Source organism: Cyrtonyx montezumae, unplaced genomic scaffold, assembly GCF_038088225.1.
Source record: "Cyrtonyx montezumae isolate F1298 unplaced genomic scaffold, pur_monq_1.0 scaffold_9, whole genome shotgun sequence".
Taxonomy (NCBI): Eukaryota; Metazoa; Chordata; class Aves; order Galliformes; family Odontophoridae; genus Cyrtonyx; species Cyrtonyx montezumae.
In genome coordinates this window covers 11,826,153-11,852,297 of record NW_027072100.1, presented here as the reverse complement: position 1 = coordinate 11,852,297, position 26,145 = coordinate 11,826,153, and the positions used below count along the sequence as shown (strand labels likewise).

The 26,145-nt window shown below is 52.7% G+C and overlaps 1 protein-coding gene across 2 annotated transcripts in view; it reads right to left on the bottom strand.

Annotated features, from left to right (window-relative positions):
• Positions 1–7,486: 7,486 nt before the first annotated feature.
• Positions 7,487–26,145, bottom strand: part of PMEPA1 (prostate transmembrane protein, androgen induced 1) — a 30,256-nt gene continuing 11,597 nt past the window's right edge. The window contains exons 2-4 of one of the 2 annotated variants that reach the window (XM_065754058.1): positions 12,396–12,550; positions 8,943–8,996; positions 7,487–8,851 (exon numbers count right to left, since the gene is read on the bottom strand). In XM_065754058.1, coding sequence (XP_065610130.1) covers positions 8,303–8,851; positions 8,943–8,996; positions 12,396–12,550 — 758 coding nt within the window. In that variant the 3' untranslated portion in view covers positions 7,487–8,302. The remainder of the gene's footprint in view (positions 8,852–8,942; positions 8,997–12,395; positions 12,551–26,145) is intronic. The other variant, XM_065754059.1, reaches the window with a different exon arrangement.

Here is a 26,145-nt window from a genome sequence, read left to right as displayed (position 1 = left end):
TTTTCAATAGCTGTAGCTGTCTTCGAGGCCGAGCAGCACTCTTTGATGAAAGCAGTGAGGCTGGGCTGGTGAAGCTGTGTGAGTTTAAAGCTGTTTGATAGCTAGTTATTTGTCTTCAAAGGAGATGGAGTAAACCTCTGCCTCCAGCCGTGAGCTGAGGGCTCCAGCCCCCTCCTCCCCCCCCTGCAGTGCCCCAGCTAACAGGCTGCCACCTCGTTCACGGCCTCACCTTAATTAAGAAGTTGAATTAATAAGTAGCACAAGCTGCTTAATTAATAATTAATTAATCCGCGGTTAATAAGGGCATTGGGAATTAGTTCAGAAGGGAATCGTTTCAATAGGTGGGGGCGAAGTGAGGAGGTGAGGGCGGCAGAGCCCAAAGCTGTGACGCTGTGCACAGCCGTGTCCTGTGACACCGTGTGGGGAGGGGCTGTCCCCTCCTGGGAGCACTGCTCCTGCTGGAGGGGAGGGAGGGAGGAAAGGAGGGGGTGTCGTGATGGGCACTCTAATCCCATCCTTTCCCTGCAATCACAGTGTGGTTGGGTTGGAAGGGGATTGATGCCCCCCTGGGCCCCCCAAACCTAATTCCCCCCCCCAGCATGGGCTGCTCGGGGCTCATCCACGGCCTCGGGCACCCGCAGGGATGGGGCACCACAGCTCTGGGCAGCGCTGGCACCTCACTGCCCTCACATCTCACCTGAACCTCCCCTCTCCTACTTTAAAGCCATCCCCCCTTGTCCCATCACTGTCAGAAAGTCGCTCCCCCTCCTGCTGTAAGCTCCCCCCAAGCCCCAGAAGGTGATGTTGATGTTTTCTTCTCATTTTGATACGGTAAATGTCTTGTTTCTATATTAATATTGATCTCGAGGCGTGCATACATATGCATACACGCTGCATTAAAAACGCTCGTGCCATCACGTAGCATTTCAAACGCTGCTAAGTCGAAGCAGGTGATTTCTGTTCGAACTGCTCTTGAAGTCTCAAACAAAACAAGAAGTCAGAGCTGCCATTTCCCACACAACAGATGCAGTGGTGGAGGGAAAGGACGGCTCCGTTACTTTTGCGGGCGGTGCTTTTGTTCTCAGAAGGGTTCAGAGATAACTTTGGGCGTACCAACAAAAACAGCAACAAAAACCCTTCACAGAGTCTAAGTACTGTTAATTCTGTTCATTTTGTCTCTACTTGTCGCTCCTGTTGCCTGCACACATCCACATGGGGTTCTTCTTTCCACCACGCAGCACGTGCAGCACTTTGTGATGCCATCGGCCACGATCCCAACGGTCCTTTGGTGCACTGTGGCTGCACTCGGGCGGCCCCAAACCCGAGGGCAGTGCTCAGGATGAGCAGAAAGCCATCTCGTCGTCGGGGCAGCTTCACAGTTGTGCAGTGCTCAGCACAGAGTCCCCATTTCCCAGCGCTGCACTCTGTGCAGCCCACGGTGCCTTACAGTCAGAGGAGGGAGCGGTGCAGGGCCGAGCACGCAGCACTCCCACCCGCTCGAGCAGCTGGGAATTGCAAACATCATTACAAATTCCTGTCCAGTGAAAACTGCATTTACTCATCCTAAACAAATGCTCGGGCGTCACCGCAGTCGGGGGGGCTGGGTCCTATTTTGGGTCCCAGCTCAGGACACGTGCACTCGGGCTCCCGAGGGCAAGCAGCAGTGGAGGACTGCAGCTCGGGGCAGTTTTTATCCCCTTTTCTGTAAGGAGGAGTGGAGAGCTCAGTGCAGCTGCTCCCCACCCGCGCTGGCACACGGCACGCAGCTTTGCTAACCTGGCTGCACTAGCACATCTCCCCATCACCCCCTTCATCTCCCCTGGAAAGCACGAGCTGTGAAAGACGGTTCCTCGCAGGCTGCCCTTGTGTGGGGGGTAATTGAATCAGGAAGTAGGAAATACGAGGCAGGAGAGCTTAGCCGTCATCACACAGGAACAATTAAACGCGTGAAATGTATCTTAACGATATAATTAAGGCAAAATTCTAATCCTCCATTAGCAGGGGCATGAAGCATTGTGAGCGTGTTACAGTCAGCGTCGCTGCAGTGAGGGGACCCTTTGTCACACAGCTTTATTAAAAAGCGTCGAAACAAAAGTGGATTATCGGATCCTCACGAGAAGCTCTGATGCGAAACTCCTTTCGAACCAACCTTGAGATGACAACAAAGTTCAGCTCAACGAACAGGGTGAGGAAACACATCCCTCCAGCCCGGGCAGCCACGCAGCTCCTGGGTGGTAAATGCCTGAGGATGAGTGGGTGCCCCACGGGGTGCTGACACCCGAGGAAGGGGCACTGTCAGTGGCACGTGGACGGCTTAATCCACGTGCATCATCCACCCTGTGAGGAAAAGTCAATTAGCAAGAATCATTTGTTTCAGAATGCAGTGGTCGGAGGGAAGCATTAGTTCAGAAACATTAATTTCTGGACAAATGTTTATAATTAAAATGCAATTTGGATTCCACTCAAGTCCCATACTGCCACTGCCCAGCTCAGCCAGGGCTGGAGAGCAGATGGGCATCTCCAGGGGGTGCAGGAGCTGGGGGCACTGCGTGGGGCACCGCGTGGTTCTGCAGCTGAACTGTGCTGCAGAGGGAGCAGAACCGGTGGGGCAGCTCAGGCAGCTCTGAATTGCACACACTGGGGAACACAGAAACTTGTTTGAGTATTTATAGTAAAGTCTATCCCGGAAAAGGTGAATAGAAGTCCAGGTTCGTGCCACCCTTCCAACACTACTGTAAACAGGGTGATAGTATTTCTTCGTGCGTAGGAAGCCCAATGCAGGAGCTCTCCAATCTGCTGTTTGCAGAGCAGTAACCCAGAGCAGGGCTCAGAGATCAGAAGGGAAACACACAGCCCCCCTGCTCCTCCCTGTGCCCCTGTGTGCCCTCCCCAGCTTGTATTCAGCCCTGCCCTGCCCTGGGCACCACGGCCAGGGACACCGAGTGCTCCTACATTGTCTGGAATGAATGTGTGTCCATGGCATCATCCTGCATGATCACACCTCATACCACAAGGCAGGAATTATTCCTGCTTTTCTCCAGTCTGTCAGAACTGTCTTTCAAAGACCCAAGCTGAGAGTGAGAGCTCTGCCACGCAGAGGGGAATGGGTCGGTTGGGACATGCAGATAAAACACGCTGCTGTGAAGGTCCAAGTTTGGATACTTCGGAGTTTGCACCTTTGAGAGAGCAGAGCTGGAAATGCTGCCAAAAGGGCTCAGTGTTGGGAGCTCAGGGTGGAGCTGAATCTGATTCCTGAAGTCCTATTACATTTGCAGCACTGAAATCCGTTGAAAACCAAAGCCTTTGCCCCTTGCAGTTCCCGAACTCACAGAATTGTTTCTCCTGCGGAGCTGATGGCAACAACAACAAGAAGTTAAAAATACTCTTTTGCCCATCAGCCGTGCTGCAGTGTCCCTGGCTCACCCCATTAGTGCAGGAAGGTAGCTTAGGAACAGCACAGCTCTGCCCGTTCCCACGCGCTGCACTGGTTGGGTTTTGTGCTTTTTCATTTTTCATTTAAAAAACAAACAAAAAAGAAACCCTTTGGAAAATGTGGTTTTATCCGAGTTCCCATTTTTCTGTGAGAAAACATTGATTTCAGCCAAAAATGGGGAAAAAAAACCACAACAGTCATTTTGAAAGAGTGATTGAAAACCAAAGCTGACTCTCCCTGGGGAAAGACACGGGCGAGCCAGGCTCCAGGAGGGGCAGAAAGGGGTTCTGGGGTGGGATGAGGCTGTGGTGCTCCAGGAGAGCTCCAGCTTTTTGGCACAACGCTCAGAGCTATTTCAATTACTGCCTGTGTTCGCGGTGCTCAGCAAGGATAAAGCATTGCATGGATGGCAAGCACCTTAGGAAGTGCGCTGAGCTCCAACACTCCTGTAAGTTGCTCAGTTGCTAAATGGAGGGAGCAAGTTTCTGCTCGTTTAAAGCAGGATTTAGAGGAAAAAAGGCTGACAGCTGATGTGGGGTACAGGGACTGAACACTGGCACATGGGGCACCACTGAGCACTATACACAGCTCTCTGTGGTGCCTCCAGAACCCCACTCTCACCATCAGATCGTCCTAACGACCCCATCCCTGCACCCCGGCTGCTGGAGATTGCCTTCCTACAGCTCCAAACCAACAGGAGAGAACCTCAGTTCTGCTCAGACATCACCTGCTCAGCTCCTCAGAGCCTACAGGCAACCCCAATGCCACGTCGTCTTCTTGAGGGGAACCCACGCTCTGCCCAGGGTGGAATATGCACAGCAAACCCCTCGCAGGCAGTGATGCTCCCCATCGTTTTAATGTGATCATTGCCACACGGCCGCTGTCTCAGGGAGAAAGGAACTCACACACGCGGTCGGTGCTCAGGGCTGGAGTCCATCTGTGTTGTTCCCATCATCTGGTGGTTACTCAGTCCCAGAAGTGCGGCTGCTCTGCGTGCAGTGCCCACAGGAGTGCTTCTCCTGGGAGAAAAGGAGCAGTGCTGGAGCTCAAAGCAAACGGAACTGAGGTGCACAGCACCGGCCAGGCATGAGGGATGCTGTGCAGAGGGGGAGCCCAAAAATGCCCACACCTGAGAACATTCCTTTTCCAGTGCTCAAAAGGAAAATGGGAAGAGCTCCTCAAGTGACACTGGGTTGGCAAACTCTGGTTTTAGGGTAACAAAGCGAAAAGTGAAGGCAGAATGTCCAAAGTATTGTAAAATTTATTGTATAAGTATTGCAGCTTTTAGAATGACATATAATTGCCACTATTGGGTACTGTTACACAATAAGCGTTTACAACAGAATTTTGTAAATTGGCATCCGAGTACATATTCATACGAAACCAGCAGAATATAGGTAAGTACTGCATTGCATGTGCAGTCAATAGTTTACATAAGTTTAAACTGAACAGAACTCGGGATACAGGGCTGCCCGTAACAAACCCCAAAGCCAAAGCAGTGCAACGGGAAGGTCAAGAAAATATTAATAGAGCAAAATGTGTTGGTAAGGCAGGCAAACCAGGACTGGAACACTGTCCCCTATGGGCTTCTGTAGCACAGCAACCATGTGAAGTGATGCTTCTGGAAAACCTTTTTGTTTTAATGTCGTGGTGCTGTACACAGAAAATCTCTGAGCGAAATGGGGAAAGAGATTTTGAATTTGTTCTGTCCGCAGCCAGTGCTGCTGGTGCTGCACGCCTGGAGGCAGTCCTTTTCCCCTCCTTGGTGAAAACACGGGGCTGTTGTCTAACACTGCAGTTAGTGCAATGTTGTACACACATGCAGAAGGTGAGTGCTCCAGAAATCAGATGGATTTCCTTCTGCCCCCACTTAAGATACCTCGGTGAGGCTGAGTCTCAAAGCAGCATGCTGTGGAAGCCCCAATGAAATGCACTGCTCCTTGCCATCCTCACTGAGAAAACCCCGTTTGCTCTGGTGGTGTTTGCCATGCTGTACCCTAAGGAAATCCCTCAGATTAACCACCCCTTTTCAAAGCCAACACGACTCCTTCAGCTTCGAGCACGAAGGCTGAGCTGTGACAGGAGGCTGCTGAGCGCTGGGAATGTCTTATTTCTCCTGCTTTGGTTGCAGTAAGTCATTGGGACAGGGCCTGAAGATCCCTCTGCTGCAGCTGTGGGATGTGAGAGCAGCACAGAGGTGGAAGGGAGACAGAGTGCGTAACCCGTGGTGGGGCTGGGGGGTGGGGCACGTGGACCCCGAGGCAAAAATAACATTAAATAGCAATAATAAGAACAACAATAATAAAGGATCGCAATCATCATTTAAGAGCATTATTTCTAAACATCCGTTCAGAACTTGGAGTTGATGTGGCCCCCAGATCTGGTTCCTGCATTGGAAACGCAGGGTGTGCAGGGCACGTGGGAAGGAGCCGGGCACACCGGGACAGCTCGGCTGTGCTGGGCTGAGCCGGGACGCGCTGGGGAAGGGGCTGAGGCCGGGCCCCCTCGTGGGGGTGCACGGGAGGGCCGATGTGCCGTCCCGCTGTCAGCTCCTTCCACACCCCGCACCAGGGGAAAAGGCAAAGGAAAGCGGAGGCAGCGACTCAGCAAAGGGACGGAGGAACTGCAGGATGCTCGGGGCGAGGTCCGCGAAATTAAAGCTCACAGCGGGAGAGGGGTGGGAGGGAAGGAAAGGGAACGAGTCGGAATGCCGAGGGAACCTCCGCACCGCGATGCGCGTCCCACCCCGCACCCGCTGAGGTCACCGTGTGGTCGTTTCTGCAGCGAACAAACGAGCGAAGCTCACGGAACAGAGCGCTGCCCCGACGCAAAACCCACACAACACCATGCACGCGTTTTGGCTCCAGAGGGCAGCAGATATTACAGACGGCTTTGGGTCGGTACCTCCCGTCCAACGGCGGCCGCGGTTCCTGCCCCGAACCGCGGTGTCCCGGGCAGGGCCATATAGCCCACGGGGGACGGCGGCCCCACGGCGCGGGACGTGGAGCAGAGCAGCACCGCGAGCCCCGGGATTTCCTTCTCCCCTTTTGATGAAGGGAGCGACGCCGCTTCCCCCGTAAGGCACTGAATAGACGTTACATAAGGACACGGACGGCTCCGCCACGTCGCACCTCCCCGACGTGCTCGGCTTCCTCTCCTTCGCATCTCTGTTTCGTTTCGTTTCGGTTTTTTTTTGTTTTCTGTGGCTTTTTTTTTTTTTTCAAGGTCATCAGAACGTAGGTTTTGCGCGGCTGTAAAGCTGGGAGGACCCCGAGGGCCGAAGGGCTGAGAGGGTACGGGGCTGACTTCAAAAAAACGAAAACAAAAAAAAAAAAGGGAAAAAAGCGATCAGCCTTGATTCAAGTTCAGCTATTCCCCTTCTTCTCTGAAATACATATAAATACCGTTCGGTCAGAACTCCGAAACTGTTCTCGTGTTCTGCTTCTTTTTCAAGTAACAGGAAAGTTGCTTAACAACAAGTTATTGCCTTTATGTCTCCGCTGAGCGCCGGGCGGTGCCGCTCCCAGTGCCGCTGCCCTTCCCAGGACGCACAGGGATTTTGCTCCCAAGCGCTGAGCGCATTCGGTTCACTCTGAGCGGGAGCATCCCAGGAGCAGGCTCGTTCCCAGCACCTTACACCTGCCCGGTGGGGGAAGAAAGCAAAAAGCAGCACGGAGCGGAGGCAGCACAGCCCCAGTGCTGGGAGAGGAGCGTGGCTCCGGGGGGGTTGGGCGGCACACGGACACGCTGCTGCTTCCACACCTGTACACAGGGCCCTCCAGGCCGACATTGAAAGAAATAAACCGAAAAACACTTTGTTCCTTCAGACACAGAAGTTTATTCTCATCCCCACCGCCACCCCCCTCCGAAAAGTTAGAGGTTGTCCAAAAAAAAAAAAAAAAAATCAAGTAATTTCTGCCTGCTCTGCTCCGCTCTGTTCTGCTCTGCCCCCCCCCCCCCCCCCCCAGCAGCAGCCGGGCCCCCCCCACAGCTCAGCCACGCAGCGCCCGCAGCCCCACGGCCCCCACTGCCCCACGGCCCCACTGCCCCACGGACGCACGTCCCTGAGCGGCCGCGTGGCAGACACGACAGAGGCTGTGACCAACACAAGCACTGACGTATTTATATTAAAAAATAGTGCAAAATTTCAACATTTATATAAATAACTCTAAACCCCTGCTTCTGATTTTTGTTGTTGTTGTTTTGTTCTTCTGTTTTTTCTCCTCTCTGCTGTTGATGCTGCACACACTGAGGTGGCACTCAGGAAATCACCCTTTTTTCTTCTACTTCAGAAAACAACTTTTTTTTTATGGGTTTTTTTTTTTTTTTTTGAATAGGCCTCTTCTAATACAAAAATACTCCTGGCTCCTTACACATAACGCTTCTCTCTTATTCTTAATATATATTTATATATTTATATTGCAGATCTTTAAACAAAACGTTGTTGGTTTTTTTTTTTCGTTTCTTTTTTTTTTTTTTTGTGCAAATATTTTGTCTTTAAAGTTAAGTGAAATAACCGAACGGAAACGAAAAAAGCATTCACGCACAGCTCAACTAGGAACGAAACGAACAAAAGGAAAGGCTACGCTTGTTCTCTTTTTCCTTTTTAAACGTCTAGACACAGCTCAGTAAAGAAATGTTTCTGCAAGCTTTGTGGGCTTGTGCATTCAGACCAGACATAACACGTAAATATTTATACACTTGGGAGATGGGGAAGGGCTCTGTTTTTCTCCTTTGCTCATCTTCCTCGACTCCCGCTCTCTCTCTCCTTTTTTCCTTCCACCAGAAGTGCAGAGTGTTTCGTTGACTTTGCTTTTTTCTCCTTTTTTCCTTGGTTTTTTTTTTTTTCCCCCTCTCCTTTTCTTTCTCTTAAAAGGGGTGCCCTTTCTGTTTCTCTTTCTCTTTGTTCCACGCCGTTGTGCTCTCAAGGCCATTGATTTGTGAGGGATGGAGTCTGCTGCCCTCCAGCAGCGAGGGCACCCCGCTGTTGTTCTGCTGGTGCTGGTAGAACGTGGCCCCGGGGTAGTGCCCGATCACCTCGCTGTAGGTGGGCGGCGGTCCCTCCATCCTGCCACTGCTCCCGTAGCAGGTCGCGCTGATGCCAGAGTTACTGCTGGGGGGGCACGGCCCCCCGTACACCGAGTTATCTATCAAGTCACTGTCGAAGATGGTTCTGTTGGGGGGCGCGCGCACCGATTCCCTGTTGAGCTCCATCTGCTGCTCGGGGTCGCGCAGCTGCAGCGTGCAGGGTCCCTGGTACGGGGGGGGCTCCTCGCCGTCCGACAGCGAGATGGTGGGGGGCAGGTCGATCTCGTGCTGCAGGTAGGGGTAGGTGGGCTGGAACCTGTTGAAGCGGTCGCGCTGCAGGAAGGACGGCACCGCCAGCCGCTCGCTGGGCCGCGGGGTGTAGATCTGCTGCTGGAGGGGAGAGAAAGAGACAAGAAGGGGCGCTGGGGTGTGAGGCGCGGCCCCGGCGCGTGGGGACCGGCGGCACCCGTGCTGTCCTCACCTCGGCCATCCCGCTCCCTGACACAGTGCTTTCCGACGGCCACAGGCTGCCCTCCTGCATCGGGAAGGAGAAGAGAGGTCGGCGTCAGCACGGCCGAGAAGGGCTCCCCCCACACCCGCTTCCCCCCACCCCAGGGTGGAATGGGCACGCCGCCCCGGGCTCCAAGCAAGGCTTCCCTCCCGTCCCACGGAGATCTGATAAATCAGAAAGAGCGATGAGTGACGGCAGCAAACAGCTCTCCTGGCTGCAGTCCTCCTCCTCCCGGCCGTGCCCACCCGGCCCGAGCACACCACAGCAGCGTTTTTCAGTATGTGATTCATGAGCCATGAGTGATTCACAAGATATCAGCAAATGCTCCATGAAATAATGGCAAGATTGAGAAAAACAAAAAGCCTCACACCCACGTTCTGATGCAAGCCATCAAGAAAACCACGGGAAAATAAAGACAGCTAAGCGAATACTTAAGCTTAATCTTGACTTGGCTATAAAAAATACACCTCTAGCAACAGGATCATTTCACAGTATTTTTACCCCAGGGGGATCAAGGGCCCTTGGTTAAAAAGGTGAAGGAGCAGAGGCTCTGCTCATCCAGGCACCAGCCCTGGTGCTGCAACCTGTGCCTGGGGGCCACAGCCCCTCGAGGAACACCCACAGCCCCCAAACTGCCCGACAGTCCACGACCAAAGCAAGCAAACAAACACAGCCCCTTTCCATTGAATACTGATACTGCATACAATTCACTGCTACACATCTGCCCGGGGAGCTGAGGTATGTGCATACTGCTAATAGTCATATATATTGCAACACTGCTCCGGGAGAGAGTGCTGGAGGAAAACAAGCCTGGAGGGCTCATAAATCCACCTCTGCTGGCACCTCCAGGTGTGCAGTGAACCTCCGGCTCTGGCACAGGCACGCTCCTTTACCACCTTTGTGCTAAGTCCCCTTTGTATTTCCCTTTTCAGATTAAGTGTCCCATCCAAAGGTCACTGCCTCTTCCCAGGGATGCCAGGGGATTTCAGCTGTCTGACAGCAGCCTGCCCCCTGCCCTGCTCTTTGGAGCCAGCCCTGCACTGCACTGCCCCCATTTGGGACCTGAACTCATCCCAGGATGGCTGCATCCCCAAAGCTTGCACTTCTCAGAATGGAAGTTGTGCCTGATGGGCAGCGTGGCTGTGACAGCCCCTGCAAGTATCCCAGGACTCACTTCGGGACCTCAGGCTTCTTTCTGATTTCATTTTACAGCTCCACCTTTGACTTCACAGAACCTCTTGCCTCAGTTATGCCAGAGCACTTCCCCTGCAGAGCAGGGTGACACAGATCAGGTTTCTGAGCAGTATCTTCCATTTTGTCTTAGGAGGGGTCTCACTGCTCCCAGGGTGCAGGGACAAGGCCATTCTTATTGGGAATAAATTAAAAACTGTCTATTTTTAGTTGTACTTCTTAAAGAAAAATAAAGGCACCTGTTAAAGGAAACAAGAAGCAGAACAGATAGAACTGCAATGCACAAACAGGTGCAGCAAAGCAGGAATTCCTTGCTAGCACGAACCACATGAAAAAAACCCCACCTTTGGGGAAACGAATTTCTCCTTCAGTCGTAATTTCTGAGTGGGTATGAAGAAGGAAAAAAGACAACTGCTGCACATCCAGCAGCACTGTGACCATGGGATGAACCGCTTTAATATTTTAAAAGATGAAAAGCGTTGTTTGTAGCTCCAGTGCCTGCCTGGTCACGACAGCAAAATGAAGTTGGTAAAAAGCCCAACAGCAGTTCAGTGCAAGTTTAATGGCTCACACAAGGCGGTCCGGACCGCGGGCACACAGTCAGCATGCAGCAGCTCTCCCCAGGAAGGCGTGCTGTGCTCAGTCTCAAATGAGCCACCCTGAAGGTCATTATCACAGCTGATGCCACTGTGAGGGCTCTGGGGACATGCAGAGCTCAGCCCCTGGCATTAGGGCAGGGAAGGGGTGGGAGAAGAGGGAGAACAATAAATGCCCCAAATTGGGGTTGGAGGAAGGTTCTGAAGGCTCCGTGTCCGCACAGAGGTCTGGCAGCTCCCTGCTGAAAAGCCCTTTATTTGCTCCCAAAGGCTGAATGCATAACGGAGCTGTGAAGGAGCAGGGACTGGGCCAAAATGCACCTGGTGAGAGGAAATAAAGGAATTTTTTCTTTAGTTGTCAAGATATTTTGTTTTAACCTGAGATTTTTGTTCCATGTGATTGTCTCTTTCCACGTTAGCCTTCTTTCTTCCTCTTCACGAAAATAACAACAGGCAACCTGAAAAAGGCTTGTCCTGACATACAGCCTGCTGACGTGATGCAGAGTGGTTTGGTTGAGCTTGGGGCTCTCCTTCCCAACAGGAATCCTCCTCCACCAGGAGAGCAGAACGGCGCAGGGGCAGCAGTGCTTATTAAAACTGATGGTAGAGCTCTGCTCTCTTAAAATGAAATAAAAAATAAAACTCCACAGTATTTGATCATTTTCCTGGTTTTGTCGGAAGGGAACTCAGCCCTGCAGTGCCCAGCACAGCACAGCACTGCCTGCTCAGCCTGCCCTGCACATCTGGGGATGGGAGCCTGGAGCAGTGACCTGGAGGAATCCCTATTGTTTTAAAGAGCTTCAAGATCCTTCAGGGTGAATGAAGCACAAATGCAGCAGCACAAGGTATCCCTGCACGGGGTTATGAAGACAGCACTGAGCATGTTCACCCTCCAGTAAGCTGCTGTGTCTTTTCTCTTTGAATTCCTGTAACTGAGCTGCTGCATCTGATGAAATCTTCAGCTCTGCATAGAGCAGCAGCTGCCACAGAGCCCCCCTGAGCTGCAGGTGCAATTCCTACATTTCTCCTTGGGCTTTTATGAACCACAGAGCCTGAGCTGTGCTGGGAATCTCCTAAGCATCCTGTTGGTGAGGTTTCTGCTCACGTGTCTGATGGGCACTTTCTGACACCTCCACCAAAGCAATGACAGTGCTGCTTCACCCCTGGCCAAATCTGGAAATCCTTCAGGATTTCCCATCCACTTGAGGGCAAGAAACAGATTAAAACACTCATTCAGGACTCTCCAACTGACCAGAGTCAACAGTTTGGAGCTGTAAATGTCAAGGCATGTGCACCCCCAACAGCTGGCAGTGTAAGGTTGTGTCAGGAAGAGGGCACACCAGGACCAGCCTCATGTGGTCACTTTTCTCATGGAAAGTCCAAGCTGCAAAGCGTAGAGTTGCTGGTATATTACAGCACACAGCACCCTGAAAAGTCAAAGGCATCCCCTGCAAGGCCCCTGCATCCCTGGGCAGGTGAAGCCAAGAGCCAGCCTGGTCATCTCTCCAGGCAGCAGAGCTGCACACAGGCAAACTCAACTGAGACGAACACCTTTGGCTCTCACAATCCCCAAATTTCACATCGCTTGGCAAACAGCACGGTGAGACACAGATGGGAAGAGCTGCGTGTGACTTACTGATGACAGATTCTCATCTCTCCGCCTCCCTTGGCTGTGTCGGCTGATGAAGGATCGCGCAGAGAGTTTGTAGTGGTTCAGCAGGCAGGTGATCACCACCACCATCACCATCATCACCACCACGATGATGATTATCTGTACAAACTCCAACTCCGCTGCAAGAGAGAGAGACATACTGTGAGCCACCTGAAAAAGCAGCACTTAATGGAGTGTGAGAAGGAGGAATTTGGCCAAGCAGGCGGTGACACAGCGCAGCTGCATCCTTCCCCCACAACACTCCCAGACACACACACGCATGTGGGCTCTGTGTGCTTTGAGCCAGGCTATTTCATAAGAAAAAAACACATTAATTCACATCTTCGCTGCCCCACAGCAGTCTCTAGGAGGGACCCTTAGGCAGGACCCACAAAGCACAGATCTGCAAACTACAATCCGGATAAGACTTGATATAATGTCCCCACCCCTCCCTGGTGCTCTGCTGCCTGCAGGCTGCACAGTGCCTGGGCCCATGGGTGCTGATGGGGCCTTCCCCTCCTTGCACGGCCGCTGTGGAGCACTGCAGTGCTCACCCAGCTGACACAAGAGCTGCCAAAAACCCTCCAAACCAGCAGGAACAAGCACACACACTACGTGCCTAACTCCAGAGACACCTGGCATACAAAGGAAAAAAGAGGAAGAAATCCTCCCCAAAACCACAATCAACAGTTCTGGGCAATTCTGCTTTGCATCTCAGATGGGGATGCACTTTGGGAAGGCCGTGCCTCACACTGCCACGGCTGCAGCTGGCTGTGCTTTGTGCACACACACACACACACACACACACACACTGCCCCACGGGCTCGAGGTGCCCAAGGGCAGCATCACACTGCTCGTGGTGCCCGCGACGCCTTCTGCTGAGTCAGGCAGATTTCCTTTTATTTTATGGGAAGTTTTCTCCTGGCAGGTGGCATTTAAGTGCCAGTAAAAGCAAATAAATGTCAAGAAAACAGTCCAGGTGGTAAGTGCTGCTGGTTACTTTGGAGTTCATTCTGCTAGCAGCATCTATTTCTGCAGCCAGACAGGCACGCTGCCCATCGTCCCCAGATCCCAGAACGTTTAACCTGCTCCATCCACCACCTGCACAACGCAGTTACGCCCTGAAAGCAGCAGCCTGTCCTGACATGCGGTGCTAAGGAGCCCTAGGTGTACAGGAGCTGACAGCTCTGGCACTGGTGGAGCTGCTACTGGAGCAGTGTCACCACGGGTCCCCAGGCAGGGAGGGGATGGTGGCAAGGCTCTCACTGGGGGATGGAGGCAGGGGCTGTCCTGCTCTGTAGCTGCACTTATAGCCATCCATCAGCAGGAGAAGTGGCTCTGGGAGCAACTGGGGAGCAGCTCTGCAGGCTGACTGCAATCTGCCTGCTGCCCACAGCCACCAAGGGCACAATGGGTTGGTGCACCTGGAGCCCCAGGGCAGACAGGAGCCCACAGGCAGGGAACAGCCCTGGGCTGCATGCGTGCTGCCTTCCTACAGAGAGCACTGCAGGAAAGCAAAGACAAGAAACGACAACCCAAGGGTTCAGGAAGAGGAGTCCATTCAGCCTCGGAACGAAACCCGAGCTCTGGCCATAGTAAGAAGGTACAAGAACGAGTAAATGAGGCCAGCGATGGAGAGCTTCCTTTTCAGTAGGAAAAAAAGGAAAAAAAAAGTAGCATTTCTGAAGAAGAGCAAGAGGAACTAAGCAAACCAAACCCAGCAACATTGGCCACTGCAGTGTGGTGACACAGGGAACACTTTGGCCAGCGGCTGCAGCGGGGGAGGAGGACCACCAGTGATGGGCGACGCACCGCTCGCCTGTCAAACCCCAAACCAGGGCACTGTGACGTGGAAGTGAGTCCAATGTTATGGCAATCACATCGGCAGTATAAATAGAAAAGGGATTTTAATATCTTGCTTTGTGGGAGGGGGGAGGTCAATTAAGCTGCAAATGTTCTGTGAACTGCCATGCCAGCAGCCGTACTCTCCTCCATTTTCCTCAGCATGGGGAAGCAAATGCCTCAACTGCTACAGAGGAGCACATCTGAGCTCGTCCCGCAGCACAGAGCAGGAGCTGAATCGTCCAGGAGATGCACGGGGCACCCTGTGCCCACAGCCCAACTGCAGCCATACACAGCACAGCCTGCGGGAGCTGCAATCCACCCAGCAGCAACACACTGCTGCCCAAAGTGGCAACGACACGCAGTCCCAAAGAGCCCTGCACACAACCGGTGCTTTTCAAGCTGCAAGAGACTCACAGCCACTCGAGGTGTGGAAGCTGCTGCCAGCCCTCCCTCTGTTTTAACTTGTCTTCGTGGGCTCCATATTCAGAGGGGAAACAAGGAACCAAGGTGCAGCACACTGAAAGCTGCATATACTTGGGGAGACTTTATCCAAGCAGCTCAAACTAATAAAGAAAGACCATTAAAAAAAAAGCAACCAACGAACTCTGAGTTAATACGTTTTTATACAAGTGCAATTCAGCTGCTATGCTAATAACAAACCTTTGGGGAATGAAAAACAAGACAAACTGCAGAGCACGTAATTTATAATTCTACTGGTATTCTTAAAAAACACACACACAACAAAACGAGAAAAAAAATACTCAACACATTTTGTGTTTGGCTTCCTAATCATCGTCACTTTTCAATTAGAAGAGACCTCATTCCATTTCTCTCCGTAATTTTCCCCAAGGGAAGTGTTATAAATGCACCAGGCTTTACAAGATGGGCAAACTCAGCCTCCCAATGCAAAGTAAGGTCACACTAATTTAATTCTGCATAATTTTCACTCCAGAATCCTTTTCACACTAACAGGTTCAGACATCGTGTTGAAGTGACACAACCTGCTTCGCTGTACTTTCCGTGCCCATCCGTGGTGATGGAAGCCCAGGTTGGGTTTCCATCACCAAGAGGACTGCTCGTGTCCCGTTGCCTGCTCGGTTCCTTGTGGCTTTCAGCACAGGTGGGAAGGAGCACTGCAGCTGAGCACGACGCACCTGCAGCGCTGGGATGCACGAGCTGCTGCAGCCCTGTGCTCCAACGTGTCACCTCTGCATGCACCGAGCGGAGCAGCTCAGAGCTGAGGTCACCATGTACTCTGCAGGCACTGCCTTGCTATTTACAACTGCTCCACGGGCCACGAAGTGCTTACTGTCAACACGAGAACTCTCCCCTCCACACAACTGTGTCACTGCTGAGGACAAAGCTCCAAGCACGGCGGGTAGAAAGAGGAACAAAACACACATGTCCTTTTGGCTGTCGGTCAGGTGTCACACATCTGTGGGCCGAAACTATTACCTGCATGTCTCAGTGATGGCTCCTCCATATACAGGAATTGGAACTGCTCAGGAAATAATGGCTAAGCTGAACAAATGGATCTACATTAGCGACAGCTCCTACATGAAACACGACGGCGCTGCAGCAAACTGTGCTCAGGGCAGCTCTGCCAACACAAAATAAAACAAACCAGAGGATTCCCGGCAGAACACTTTGCTTCTCCCATGCTCGCTTTCACTTCCTGTGGGTATTTTTATCTTTCAAAATCCCCCACTCTGACACGAAGCAGATTGCTGGGCAGTGCAGAGGGACGGGTCTGCTCTTGGGTTGCAACAGAAAACATCATTACATGGGTGAGGAGGAAGAGCTGCTGCTGCTGCCAGCAGGCGGCCCTCTGCCTGGCAAGGACACAAGCAGGGCAGCACCAGGGCTGGCAAACCTTGCTGCTGCAAGGCCAGCAACCTTTGTGTTACCTGGGAAGGATGGCACGTGCCCCTGTGCTCCTGGATGCTCTGCCCAAAACAGGCAGGAGGAGCGTGGCTTTCACACTTGCTGAAATACGGCAGGCGTAGCGTGCTGGGCTCAGCACAGCCTCCCTGCTCTCTTGAAACAGCAAAGCCATATGCTAAGGGTTGTGTGCATTCACCTTAAGGGAAATGATGGAATTAAGGTTGTGCTGGAGGAGCCTGAACCCAGCATGGAACAGAGAGCACCTCGGGGCACAGGGCTGCCCGGGGCACTGTGCCTGGCAGAGCTGGAAGTGCCACGGGACTCACCCTGCGCTGCTCCCCGAGGCAGCACTGAGCTGAGGAGATGCATCCTGCGGCTGCAGCCCGTGCTCCACACACACAGCAGCACTTCCTCACTGTGCACTCCTGGCAGAGCACGGCGCGGGGCACAGCACCTGCCCTTATTTATGGAGCCTGGCTGGGGCAGTGACTCAGCGCCGTGATTCAACAGATCCTCATCCAGCACACACGGCGACACAGCAGGGCACGGCGGGACGGCCTGCAGCGCCCGGCTGGGCTCCAGCACTCACCCCGCAGCCACGGGCAGCGGGGGCCCATGCAGTTCACAAGTGAACAGCTGCAGACCTCCAGCTAGAAACAGGGCGCTGCAATGCCACACTGCACGTCCCAGCTTCCTCCAGGATCCCTGGGAATGCAGGGTGAGCTCCTTCCTCCCAGCACAGCCCCATTCATGGCCCAGGAAGGAAGGTCCCCATGCACGCACACATTGGACTGGATGAATTAATAAAGAGTGTTTGCAGCTCCGCAGTAAGTGCTTCCATAATGCACTGCTTCTCCAGGTTTCCATTAACACCTCTGACAGCATGGTGCTGCCCTGGCAGGGTGACTCCCTCATCCCGGGTTTTCGAGTTTTTCATCTATCTCCACCTTTGGGTACCTTTAACAAACCATAAAAAATAAGGTAACGGCAGTTTTTGGTTCAGCAGTCTGCCAACACCCGAAGTCTGAGCTGCCACATTAGCGTCCTACTGCAAGCATCCTTTGCTGGTCCGGAGGTTCCTGCTCCCCTACCTATGCACCAGCTTTGAGGCACAGCAAGCATCCAGCACAGCATCTCCCCTTGCAAACCAGTGCAGTCATCTTCACAGGGATGCTGCTGTATGGCAGATGGGAAGGGTCTGAAGGGTCTGACTTCCAGCTGCCCCAGCACGTACATCTGGCTGAAGGCAGTGCCTCAACAAACTACCCTACTCCTTCCCACTCCCACTGACATTTCTGAGCACTAGAGCTTCAGCTGTGGCCATGCCCCAAGGCACTGGCAGCAGCAAGGAGACGCACAAGGACAGACCTTGCCACAGAGCATGGGAGGCCTACTGCTGCCTTGCATGCCCCAGTAATCAGGGCACGAAGCAAGTCTCAGTTGCTTTCAGAGAACAGTGAACCAGAAAGGCACTGCACAACTGCCTTGCTGCAGACCCAGACCAAGGGGTGCTCCAGATTTGGCCCAAGGACCCTATCCTGTGAACACATCCCTGGAGAGCAGGGCCTTGCATCACAGCACAGCTCAGGCACACTGTGGACCAACCTGTGGCTCCCTGGTATGATCTGAGAGTTAAAAAAGCTCAACAGAACTAAGCCCAGCTGAAGTGTCACGGCTCTGCCAGATGCTCATCAAAGCCTCTCTAAAAGGATGTGGGCTAAGCAATGTAGCCGAACTGTGGACTTCGTTTTTTCTACTCAAAGCATGTGAATTTGAGAAGAGCCATGTGAACGCAGGCACCCTTCTGAGCTTTGTTTTTTCCCAGGGAACAGCCTCACAACCCTTCAGCAAGCAGCTGTCGGGGATGCAGACTCTGCTGCATCCTGCAGGACAGCACCAGGACCACATCTGACTGCCGCCCCCTGCCAGCACCCCACTAACACACACTGCATGGAAAACACCCTGGCATGGCAGCACCCCGTGCCAGCAGCTCCATCCCATCCTTCCCAGCCCGATCTGGAGAGGGTCTGTGCCCACTGAGCCGAACATCACATCTCAACTTCTCTCATTTCAGCAAGAACCAACACAGCTCCAGGCAGCAGCTGCAATCCAAGGGCTGCCAAGGAGGGTGCAGCACCAAGAGCTGCTCCTGCTTCACCGGTGCAGCTTCACCCTCCAGATGCCAGGCTCCACTTGTGAGAGTCTGATGCACAGGAAGACGAGATGAAAGAACAAAGAACTGGAGATGGCAGATTACCCGGCCGTGTGTCTGCTAGGTCATCTGAGAAACAATCAGAGCAGCAAAGTCTGACTGCAATATTTGTGTTTGTGTTTATCTGTTACGTTTATCTTCTAAGTAATACCTCCATAAAACCACATACGAAGGGCCCATCAGATTGTCAACAACCGTACTTGTTTACAAGACAGCATGGGAAGTACTATCTGCCTTCAGATAGATACAGAGCGCGATACTGCCACTGATGGCACAGATCAGCAGCATCTTGAAGCTGCAGCAGCAATGTGGAGGCACAACAGAGCAGGATCAGGCCCATGGCAAAGAGCTGGAATGCATCATCAGCACAGCTAGCAGCTCAATTACATTTCCAGACTCAGCCTGCTGGTTATGATGCACAAAGCAGAAGTAACGCCACGTGAGGCAGTGCTGCCTGCAGCAGGATGGCTGGCAGCACCTCTGGCACTGGGAGTCACAGAAAGGGCTGGTCCGAGGGAAATCACTGCTGCACAATGGGCGATGGAGGCCCAAGAAGTCATTCGAATCGTGCCAGCCCAAGGAGCATAACTGCGCCTTCAATAAGAGTTTATTTTCGTCATCTGTCACCCCAGGCAATCAGGCATCACATCCTCTGAGCCACTGATGAGCGACGGCCTCATCCTGCACCCCCACTCCCCTTTTCTGTTTGCTTTAAAGGAAACGGTCCCATTTCATGCTCCCAGCTGTGCAGCCATCAGGCGGGTCAGGCCTTAGGAAACATAGTCCCTAGGACACAGCAGCTGCCCCGGTCACAGCACTGTCCTGATCCAAAGGGTGGGCACAGCAGGAGGTGGGGATGTGGCTGCGGCCATAGGGGCCCAGAGGGAGCAGTGAGCAGAGCTGAAGGGGAACGATCAGCGTGGCCACATGCAGCTCTGACATGGAAACTGCAGGCATTCCAGGGTCAGCAGCTTTCAGCCACAACACCTTCTGGCAGCCAACAAAGACGTGACAAGTGGTAACTTGTATGGAGAAAGCTGGAGGCATCAGCCAGCACCATCCCCCAGCACTATGGCACTCAGGAGGTGCTTTAGGACATTTGCACTCTGGAAATACTAGCCCATACCAGCCCCCTTCCTTCCTTTCTGTGCCCATTTTTCTCTCCCTCATCTTCAGCTATTTTCAGACAACGTACTTCATGCGCAGTAAATGTGATCCCAGCCTACTGAGATAGAGCAAGGAGCACGATGCTTTCGAAGTTTCTCCCAGGGACAGTTAAAATGAACAGAAGAATAACATAATTTTGGTTTTGCACTCCAGAGAGAAATACGTTTGCCTGCTCGCTCACTACAAAGCCGTGAGCCCTCCAAGCTGCCCTCATCTAGAGGCTCCACATGGCTCCACGTCACCCCCCTGACCCACTGAGCCTGCTGGCGTCCCCAAAAACCTCCTCACTGCCCTGAACACATGCAGAGGAAGGGACAGGACCCAGAGGGACAGGCCTCGATTGCAGCCCCGCACAGCACAGACCAGACTGACTGTACCACAAATGATGGAAAAGACACACCATATCCGGACCGAACCATGCCAACTGACCCTGGGAGATCAAAGTGGTTTCTTCAGGGGTATTTCTTCAGGTAGTAAAAATAAACACATGAATAAGTAAGTATTTTCGCATGCCCTGGAGATGCTCATGATCAATACGAGGCTTGCTGCCATGGAGGTTTTCTTCCTTCCAACCAGCAGAAGCCCACGACAAAGGAAAGCACATCTCATTTATGAACTTAGCTATAAATATTTCTGCTAACTGCCATTTAGGAATTTCATTTCCTGCTTGAGCAAGTCCTGTTGAAAGAGGCAATTACCAAATTTGTTTCTAGTTATAGAAATAGATGTTTGTTGCTGCCCACATCTGTTTCGGCAGACGAACTGCCAGTCGCGGACGCCCCGTGGAGAGCAAACCCAGCACCCATGGGAGGCTCTGCCACCTCTGCAGAAGACTCCACATCCCCTGGCAGCTCTTCCAGCACGGCCGGCCCAGTGCCAGCACCCAGCAGTCGGGGACCCTGCAGTGGCACGGCCCCGTGGCACCCACGTGGCCAGGGGCAGACGGGTGTTGAAATGCGGATTGAGCAAGCTGGCCAGAGCCACACCAAGCTGCATGGAAACCAGTTTCCTCAGCTCTGTCAGCAGGGCACCTCTCCTTTCTGTACCTCTTTTGAAGCGCCGTTATCTTCCACAGCATTTCACAAGGGCAGCTACTTCCAAGGAGCAAACAGAGTTTTACGTTACAGACATGCACTGCATAGGAAATGCCAAACGTGGGCAAAGGCTCACACATACACACTGTGTTTGGTCACTGCCACACCTGATTCGATTCTTGATCTGGTCTGAACACCACTAGATGGGAGGGAACGTACGTGTGCACACCCATGCAGGTATGTGGAAAAAATAAGCATATTTATGTATACATACGCATGTCAGAGCAAATGGGGGAGGTGAGTAAAACCACCCCAGGTCTGGTTAAATTAAAAGGTATCAAACCTCAGCCTTGAATGCAGCAACAGCCCTAGAACGATTTTAAGTAACTCCTGCAGCAGATACACTGGAAGGGACATCTGCTGCTGCGGTGGTTTGTGAGACACAAAAAAGCATCCTTTCTGCTCAGTAAACCCAGCAGTGTGTGCTGAACGGGGCTGGCTCCCGAAGCCTGGGCTGGCATTCCTCTCCTCCAGCTGGGCAGGATGAGGTGCTCCATCCTACCCATCCCAACCCATCTCCCCTCATCCCAAACCATCCCATCCCATCCCATCCCATCCCATCCCATCCCACCCATCCGTGCCCCTCCTTTGTCCCACAGCCAGACCTTTCCCATGCGGTGCAGCCACCAGAAGGCAGATTGATGACACGGGGCCACGGCAGAACACTGACGGCCGCACGGTGAGGGCAGCGCCCACCATGGGCTCTGGGGGGGCTGCCGGGATGTGGCCATGGCGGTGAGGACCCCTCGGCTCCCCGTGCCCCCACGGAGGGACATTGCACTCAGCTTTTAGTGGCTGCCACGGACGAATGCCACCTGCCCACGGGATGGGGACAGCAGCTGCCTTCACGCTGGGGCGGAGGAAGACTTCGGAGGATGGGGAAGAAGAGCACAGAGGGGAGGATTATCCAACAACACAGCTTGTCCCCTTTTCATTGCACTTAACAATAAAGCAGTAGCTATAGCAACGGGGTTAATTAATGCGCCCTATTTGCATAACTAAAACTCTGGCCCATTCAAACCTCCCCGATATTTTCATTCTTAAACCTGGCCCCAGAGGCTGAGCCCTTATCGCAGGGAGCACAAACAAAACCATCTCCATATGCGTCGATAAATCCACCGGTATCTGCACTCACGCTGCTCCGCTGCTCATGCAACCTGCGGTGGGGCTGCGGGGGATGTGCTCCACATACCTTTATCCCTCCAAAAAGCATTAACATTTGCAAATAAACATCCTGCAAAGAACAACGAAATGGGAACCGAAGTGTCCTTCCAGAAATAAAATGGGGGGAAAAGCGTTTTTTTCAGGGATGGAGGGAGGAAGGCACATTCCAAGACAGAGGGGTAAGGAGACAGGCGATGCAAAGGGCTCAGACTATCGTATAACCAGAGGGGGAAATGTCTTCTCACCACAAACATGCATCTGCATGATGTCTAGACAGTCATAAAAAGGGCAATTAGAGTACTGCAGGCTGCAGTAAGCTCATGTCTCCTCTCTCAGTCTAAACAGTTGAAACATACTGCACTAACTTTGAAAAAAAATATATATGGGGGAGAGAGAGAAAGAAGTGTTTGTAAAGAAAAACGTTGTGAAATTCGGTTTTAAATAAGCTGGTAAATGAATTCAACCTTGTCAAATCTTTGCCTTATAACATATCAAATATTCCGCCTGCGTCCTGTCTAGACTGCGATAACAAAGGGCATTTAAAGCCCTGCAAGATGCGCTGACAGAGTGCCCATTTAAAGACGCAGTATTGCTTTCTCCATCTAAAGCGATTTGTCAGATGGAGTTCAAATGAAAGCGATAAGCAATCACCCCGGCTCGCGACCATTTAAAAAGAAAAAAAATAGAAATAACATATAAAAATGCCCACAGCCTGTAGATATAAATCCCACAGAAGTCATCCCAGTGCACCACCCCAGCAGGATTTGTCTGGCAGCTGCTTATTTTTTATTCCACTACTCTGAGACACCGCTACCTCTGCGTATCACTCATCTCTCAATTCCAAGTGGGTTAAGTTTTGAAACAACTCTGGAGTGTTGATGGCAATCAAGCAGTGCTTTGTGGACTGACACTGTGAAAACTGGAGGGGATGACCATGAAAAGGATTTTTTTTTTGCCACGTCACCATCGTGGACAGCACTCAGCCCAGGTGCTCCTGGGTTGGAGCAGCACAGAAGGACGAGTTGGAGCAAGCCATGGGCATGCACAGTGCTCTTCCTTCTTACTGACAAACAGCAGTATTCTGGGAAAAGCAGAAGCAGATACAGCCCTGCCTAATCCCGAAGCACTCCTCCCTTCCTGAGCTTCATCAGCCGCTGGAGAACCAAATAACAAATAAATGCAAAGTAGTGCTCAGCAGACTGATCATAAAACCATAACAACGATGCAGCTTCGGGCTCTGGCAGGGAAGCCGGGGGCAGCCCCATGCAGGCAGTGCAGCACAGACCTCCGGGCTTTGCTGCAGGGCCGAGAGCTGAGCTGGAGCACGGGGAGGGCACGCCGGGGCACAGCCACCCTACAGCACAGCCACCCTACAGCACAGCCACCCCTGTGGCACAGCACCACGGCACTGCCCGGGGCAGGCGGGAGTGCAGTGAGTTCAGTGCCCGGGTCATGGCAGCTCCTCGCCCTCCAGCATCCCACCAGCACCTCGTCTGCACCTCCCTCTGCCTCCCCACCCTTGTTTCTTAATTATTATTTTAATAAGAGCGTTTCCAACTTCACTTGCTCGTTCCGCAATAGCCCGAGGGCTACAACTGTTCATTAGGCGGAATTTCTGTTTTAATTGCACCGACACAGATGTGTAGGTTATCTGGAAGAAATTACTAAAATGAGCAGTGAAGAATGGGGCTGGATGCTTTCCTCCTGTACGGGGAGATTAATTTAGCACGTTCCCCACACGAAACGCATCGCTCGGCCCTTCGCAGGTGCCACATGCACATCCCCATAAGCCACGCTCAGCAGCACCCACACACTCCTTCCATCCCCTTGCTCCCTGTTTGGTCTCCAGGCTCACGTGGGACCCTGCCTGCCCCCTGCACAGTGCTGTGCCACCACGCATGGCTGGGCTCCACGAAACCCCACGGCCCAGCGGTGCTGTGGCTGCAGCTGTCAGACCGGCTGCAGGCTGCGCAGGAGCTGCTCTGCAATCTGTGCTGGCAAGAGCCAGACACATCTCAGCCCTGGACTCACCGAGAAGTGCCTGCCCGCGTTAGTCCTATTTAAAACCTTTGTTTGAGTTCCATACGCTCACCCTCTGCACACAAACATGAGGTGCAGGAGCGCGCCAGATCCAGCAGCGTGTCGCTCCACCAGAAGTACAGCCTAATAAGGGTTTTGGCTCTCTGTAAGTACTTAATAGATTTTAATTCAACAATAAGAAGTACAAACTTGCCAATTTTTTGTTACGTCCTCTTGCCAGGAACAAAAAGGAACAGCAAGAACCTTGCTACCAGTTCTGCTGCGCACGTCCCCTCTGCTGTCCCTCCTGCTCCACAGGGCACCACGAGCACCAAGCTGCAGCAGCAGGGAGGGACAGGAGCACCCCGAGGGCTCGAGCCCCACCTCTGAGCAAGGCTAAGAGCCACATTCTCCTTCAGCAAAACTCAGCTTTGATTTTGAGCTGGGGGAGTGCCAGGGGGGGAATCACAAATGCTTCCTGTCAGGAAGGACGGATTAAGGAATACAACCTTTCCTCTGCTGTGGGGGACCTGCTTTGCTTTGTGTCTGCTGAAAACCTTTAACGTTCTACTATTCTATTTTAATAAAACCCTGAGATTGAAGCATCTCATGTGCTAAAATTCAAGAGACAGAAGTGCATCAGTACCATCCGCTATTTGTAAGTGCTGTGCTCAGGCCCGACTTGGTTTTGTGTCTTGGTCCTAGATGCTTTTTGGCAGTTTGCACTAGACTTCCTGGCAGGGGCTAAAAGGTTTTTATTCAGCTGGTGTCAGCTGAGCATCTGTGCCTGGGAGAAGTGGAGTGGGGGCGATCCCGACTGCTTTTCAGAATCACATTTCCTTCTGGGCGCTGTCTGGGTAATGTTGAAGCCCTGCACATTTGGGTTGCAGGGTATCCTCACCCCACGTCAACATCCCTGCCCTGCGGTGCCGGGGAGTCAGCAGGGCATCCTCACCTCAGCCTCTTCCCAAAAGAAGGCAATGGGAGTGCCCAACGCCCAGCCTCAACCCCAAGGCACCTGGCTGGAGAAGGGATGCTCACAGCATCGCACACAGACCGTGTGGGGCCGCGCAGTGGGGCCGGGACTGCAGCATTCACAGTGCTGTGCCCTGCACAGCCCCAGCCGGGCAGCAGCCGGCCCTGCGGCCTCAGCCCCATCCGACACCGCACGGGAATTATTTTTGGTACCGTGCGCGGGAAGATTGGCAGATCCTACAGCGAGGTTTTATCAGCAGTTTGCAGCTATGGAAACAAACCAATTTAGACTAATGTAACAAAATACCCAAACTGACAACAATGAAATAAAGGGCGAAGCCTATGGGCGTTCTCACAGGGGAGTGTGGCAGCGAACGCAGCGTGACCCAACTGCTGGGAACCAGGCGAGGGCCGCGCGGCAGCTGGGACAGACTGCCCCCAGCCTCCAGCAGGAGATGCATTCTCACCAAGTTACAGTTCTTGCACTGTGAACCTCCTTTTATGTATACCCTCTGCCCTCTTCCACAATCAGCTCTCTGCTGGGGCACCTCTGTACCCCACACACCGCTCCCCAAGGCCAATGCCCGAGGGAAGCCCGGCAGGGATGGCTGCTGCCCCTCTTGTTGCCCACTGCGGGGTCCCTCAGCAGGGCTGGAGCACCACAGGTCTGCCCCCATGTCAACCAACAAAGGAGATACACAGTCACTGGGTCTGGGCACAAGCTGACCCATTGGAGGCCATGCACCATGTTCCAGGACCCACCCATCTCTGCCTCTCTCCCCGAAACACATACATGGGATGGGAGATCAGGGGAGCAGGAAAAGCTGCAGTCAGAACAAACTCCTGCACAGGTTTCCCCAAATTACAGGGCAAGACAACTGGCACAAGCTGTACAACCACCAGGCAACAAACAGCACCTCCTGTGAGGGTAACAGCACGAGGGCACAGCTCGGAGCAGCGTGCCACCAGGTCTCCAACTGCACACCCCACACATCAGCATCACCCTGCAGGGACCCATCCTCCACAGCACCTGCACCACCACGTTCCTCGTGCCACGGTCATGTTTTGCAGCCTTCCTGCATAAGTAGATGATATTTTGCTGTACGACTGAATTGTTCCAACAGGCTCAAAAGAAAGCAACTGAAATAATAATATTTTTGTTTGACGTTTGGTTATGACTTACACTAATAAGTGCTCGATAAAAGCCCAGTGAATGACTTGTAGGCATTATGAGCATGTTAAAGATCTGCATGTGGTTATAAGCAAAGGTCATAAGCCCTATTGACTCTGCGGGCTCTGTAACAATTGATTAGCTGTTTATTAAAAGCTTTTTTCATCACTTGTAAGTACTTTATCTAGTTGGTTCTTCTCTAGC